The sequence below is a fragment of the Lathyrus oleraceus genome, chromosome 1 (assembly GCF_024323335.1).
Source record: "Lathyrus oleraceus cultivar Zhongwan6 chromosome 1, CAAS_Psat_ZW6_1.0, whole genome shotgun sequence".
NCBI classification, from domain to species: Eukaryota; Viridiplantae; Streptophyta; class Magnoliopsida; order Fabales; family Fabaceae; genus Lathyrus; species Lathyrus oleraceus.
The window spans coordinates 66,135,325-66,140,359 of NC_066579.1; the positions used below are offsets into that span (position 1 = coordinate 66,135,325).

The 5,035-nt window shown below is 31.3% G+C and overlaps 1 protein-coding gene across 1 annotated transcript; it reads right to left on the minus strand.

Moving 5' to 3' along the window:
• Positions 1–3,626: 3,626 nt before the first annotated feature.
• Positions 3,627–5,035, minus strand: LOC127115481 (uncharacterized). Its single transcript, XM_051047022.1, has one exon. It carries the CDS (start codon positions 4,669–4,671, stop codon positions 3,958–3,960), a length of 714 nt encoding a protein of 237 aa, XP_050902979.1. The 5' UTR covers positions 4,672–5,035; the 3' UTR covers positions 3,627–3,957.

Consider the following 5,035-nt stretch of genomic DNA (forward strand, 5'->3'; position numbering starts at 1 on the left):
TTCCTTGGAAGTTAACCACATAAAAGTTCATTTTTCTTCAATTCATAAGAGAGGTAATATTGTTTCATTTTCCTTTTTCCCTTTTGTAAGTAAGCTTTTACCTTTGCATGTTGCTTGTGTTCCAAATGATTGATATTCTTGATGCATGAAATAGTTCATGAATGTTTACTTCCAAAAATTTCTATTGATGTATGTCAACTTATATGCATATTTATGAATTTATGATATTCTTTCTATATGCTTGAAATATGCTCTTGGCGTATTGGCTTGTTATCTATTCTTGCATGAAATATGGTTGAACATGTTATAATGTTAGCAAAATTCTTGTTGTGTGTCAATTTTATGATAACATCTTTGTTTTTGGTTTATGTGGTGGTAAATCTATATATCGCCTTGCTAGAGCACATGCGCGTTCAGCATTTCGGGAGCACCAAAGGCATATGTCACGTAATCGTGTCGCTTTTGTAGTAACTCAAGAGTTTTTTATTACATTGTATCCTTCACTTTTCATGTTTGTGTTATATTATTTGGCATAAGTTGTAGCAATTATGTTCTATTGTTACTTTATATGCTTGTATTTATATTTAGGAATTATTTTTCAATATGAAAATCATTCTATGTGAGTGTTATTGTAATGATGTTCTTATCTTTGCAAACCACCTTTGTATGTTATATTGGTTTATACGTGATTTAAGATACTTCTCATGGATTGCTTTGTTTCTTTTTTATTTTATCAAATGGGAAAAAGCAAGATGAAGTTGGGATGCATATATTCAGGGGGAGCCTTTCATTGAAACACGAAATGCATGGTCTCAAGTTTTGCCATCATCAAAAAGTTGGAGTATGTGAGTGCAACTTCTGTTAGATGTATTTTTCATGATGTCAAAACTAGAATATTTTAGCATTAGTGTATATTGGACGGTATCCTATGATTCTCTATGTGCATCTTAGAATTAGGAAGCATAAAATAATTTGGAAACAAATTGGAAAAGGTCTCATGCATAAAAAATGCATGAAAAATCATTTTTTGTGAAAACTTGCATCATAGATCGACACATACATCTACAGGTCGACCTATACAAAAAAGAAATTCTACTATATGTTGACACATACATTCCATAGGGACACCCATGGTGAAATATTAAAGCATGTAGCTTATGTCTCATGTGTCGCCTCTTCAGGTCGACACATAGGCAGTGCATAACATTCTGAGGTCAACACATGACCTTATACATGTTGGCCTATGCATCGAACAGGTCGGCACATGACTTTCATAGATCGACCCATGCGACGAAAATTTCCAAAAATTCATAATTTTTTCAATTCTTTTTCATTCCTTTTGCCTCTAAACATGCATGCATATAAGTACTTCATACATGCATCATTGTCTAGTAAGGTTTCTAGTGAGTAAAACCTATACAAAATCGGGATTTCAAGGCATTTGCATCATCTTAAATATCTCTTCTAAGCATACACACAATCAAACTACATATAATCATTTTTTGATTGGGTGTCATCTAGACTAGGATTGATAACGTCCAATTAGGTTGATTGTACTGTTGATATTGGGTTGAGAACTTTGAGGATTTCAAATCAGAAAACCAAGGTGGAGTTTTCCTTCAAAATTGTTAGGGTTTGAAGTTTTTGGACAAGATTATGCAATCAGAATCCGACCGAGTGAAGTCTTTGAAGAACGAGAGGTTCTTGGGAAAAGGGGTAGCGTTGGACGGTGGATCCCATTCGTAAATCTTGGGTTTCAACAAGTGTTCGCTTGGAATTAATTCGACCTAGTGAAATCTTTGAAGAACAAGGGGTTTCCTTCAAAGAAATAGCATGAGAACAGTGAATTGAAGCGGCATTGTTGGTTACTTGATCAGTCTTTGATCAAGGGTTTTAGAGGTGGTGGAATTAACATCATGCCTAGGTTTGTAGGGTTAGATTTCTACATCTCTTATATTCTCACATTTGCAAAGTAAGATATAATATAATATCTCAATTTGAATTCGAATTGAGGGCACACGTACCCATAGCGAGGTCGATTGGGGATTGCCTAAACAAATTCTTGTGTACTCTCTCTCTCTCTATCTCTCTTTTATTTTCGATTTGCAAATTGTCGATTGCATTGATCGTTTGATCAATTTTGTTTGGATCATAATTTTAAACATATCTTTAAATTGGTGTATTGTGTAGATCACTAGCCATTTGATTGTGATTGTATTTCTAAGAAAAACAATACCACATAGAAATTCAAACATTATTGATCGTACACTAAGTGTTCTACAAATTGTCTCACTTGTATTTTTTGTGAATTTTCATTGGAGATAGACTTGTCCATATTACTTTGTATTCAACTAGTTGTGATTAGTTGTTGTTGATTGATTTATGAATCATTATCATGATGTTGTCTTTATTACGCATATCTGAGCTTTTTGATAGCGGGTTCGGTGAGAAGATTTTTGATCTGGGATATTTGTAACTTGCTTCCGCATCATAATTTTTAAAACTTATTTTTTGTCAAGTTTTTAACTCGGGATCTATTCACCCCCCTCTAGATCTAAGCATATCGTCTAACAGAAGTAAGCACATAGAGAGAGGAGGTATTATTTCCTTAGGAATCAAGTAAATAAAGGAAAGATTGAGTATTGCAAGTCATAATGGCAACTAGATGATATACTTATCAAGCCTCTGAAGAAATTCATGTTCGATGAGTTAAAGAGAAGCATTGGGATAAGAAGCTTAGAAAATATGAATTAGGATATGTGTTAGAAACTAGTAATTCATGATTTTAATAGGAAAGTTGTATTCGAATAATTGTATTTGACATAGTCGAATACATTATATAGTTGTCAAAGTATGTAAGCATGTATTCGGTAGAATCGAATACTGCAGTTAACAAATAATGTGTTTGGTTGTCTATATATACAGGTGACAATGTAAATCAGATATACAGCAACTTCATAATAAAATTCTCCTTTTCACAATATAGTTTCTCTTTTTTACTCTATCTTATTCTTCATTCTTCTTGAAAATTCTAATTGTTCCAACATAATCAACTATCAGTCAAGAATCTTTACAAGAAATTAGATATTCAAGTTCATAAGAGCATTCCTGATTTTCTACTCAATTTATAACTCAATTTTTCCTCCTCTCAATACATAAATCACACAATCCTAATGCGTTTATAGGTGTTTTATAACTCTTGAATACCTATAAAGATCTTCCACTTTTTAAAATAAGAAATATGGAAGAATGCTTTTTTTTTATCTCTATAAGTTTCTCTCTAAAAAAACTTACTGTTACTAAAAAAAATTAAAAATCTTAAATATAAAAATTAAAAATCTTAAATATGTTTCTAATAAACTTCCTCTTCTTTTTTTCATAAAATACTTCATCGAAAACCCTTGTGCTTCAACAAAAACATCTTGTGCTTCAACAAAAACATCTTGTGCTTGAGAAAATGATAAAGAAAATTTTAGCATCAAAGATATATTCTATTACACAGGGTGAAATTTAAATTTAAACAGGATCAAGATAAATAAATATCCAGCTTGCATAAAAAGTTAATAATAACAAAATGTGACAAAGAATATTCTTGACTTTGAACCTTACCTTACAGCAATAAAAGATACATAAAATTCCTTTTCTCATACTCAAAATCTTTAGGAAACTATCACAAATAATTACAATGCATTAGTGGAACTTTATCATTACTTAATTCACATTGTCAAAGTTCAACAACTAAAGAAGTGTAAACTCAAGGTGACAATTCAATTACCACTAAAATTCATATCATTTTTTTATTTGAAAAATAAAGTAACAACTATCATGTGAAATTCACATGCATAACTTCATTGATCAGAACAAAAATATATATAACAACAGAGATGAAAATGGAACCATGACATTAATTATATGTTATGATATGATTTGATGATAATAAATAACATATGAATAAAATCACTTCTTACTCTTCTTAACCTTTCCAACACTTAAAAATGAACCAAACTTAAAGAAACTTGCACTTCCCTTTGAAACACAAGGAGTTGGAACATTCAAAACAGGACTAATCCAATGTCCATTTCCATAAGATCCTCCATAACTCTTACCTGAATTTGATTTTTGCATTGGATACAAATTTAACATAGAAGAACACGAATGCAACGATGACGACGATGATGATTTAGCTCGTGTCGATGATGTTTGCTTGTTTGAACTCGTCTTTTTGGCTGAACCGGTTGAGTTACTTCTATACAAAAGAGGTAAAGAAAAATTCAAATTCTTCTTGGTATCACAATTGAGACTTTTGCTTCTACTAAATCCCCAAAAAGATTTGGAATGAGATTTTTTCGTATTATTAGAACTTGCGTCTAGCAGCTCTCTAACAGTTTCTTTCTTCGTTTTGTCAACATTTGAAACTGTTGGACGCGGAGGAAGTTTTGTATGATTAAATTTCGCAAAAGGAGTGTGTTTTTTCGGAAGAATCACACCATTAGAGAAAAGTTCATCAGCAGAAGATGATTCAAACTCAAGAATGTTACATGTGTTGAACTCAAATTCAGAATTTGAGTCTAACAACAATGTTTCTATGCAAGTAACATCTTTTTGAAGATGAAATTCAGAGAGATTATGAGAGAAAGAAAGACGCGGTGGAGTACTTGTTTCGGAGCACATAACTACAAACAAGGAATCACAACTCAATGTTGATTTTCAAGATTCAAATACATGAAGAAGAAGAAAAATCAAATGCAAATTGAAAAAAAAAACATGGTTTTAAGGTTGGAAATATGAAGTTGTTTTTGACAAAGAAATAGAATGAACATGAATGAATATTTATTCAAGTTAGGAAAAAAATTTAAACATGATAAGATTTAGTGTATTATTGGTTGAGAGTAGAAACAAAAGAGGAAAACAAAGAATGTGTGATTTAAAAAGAGAAAATGTTATTTATGTGTGCCAACATTGAATTGTTAAAAAAAGTGATTAAAAGTGGTTTGTTGATTAGAGGAAAGTGATTGCAAACATGATCTAATTATGC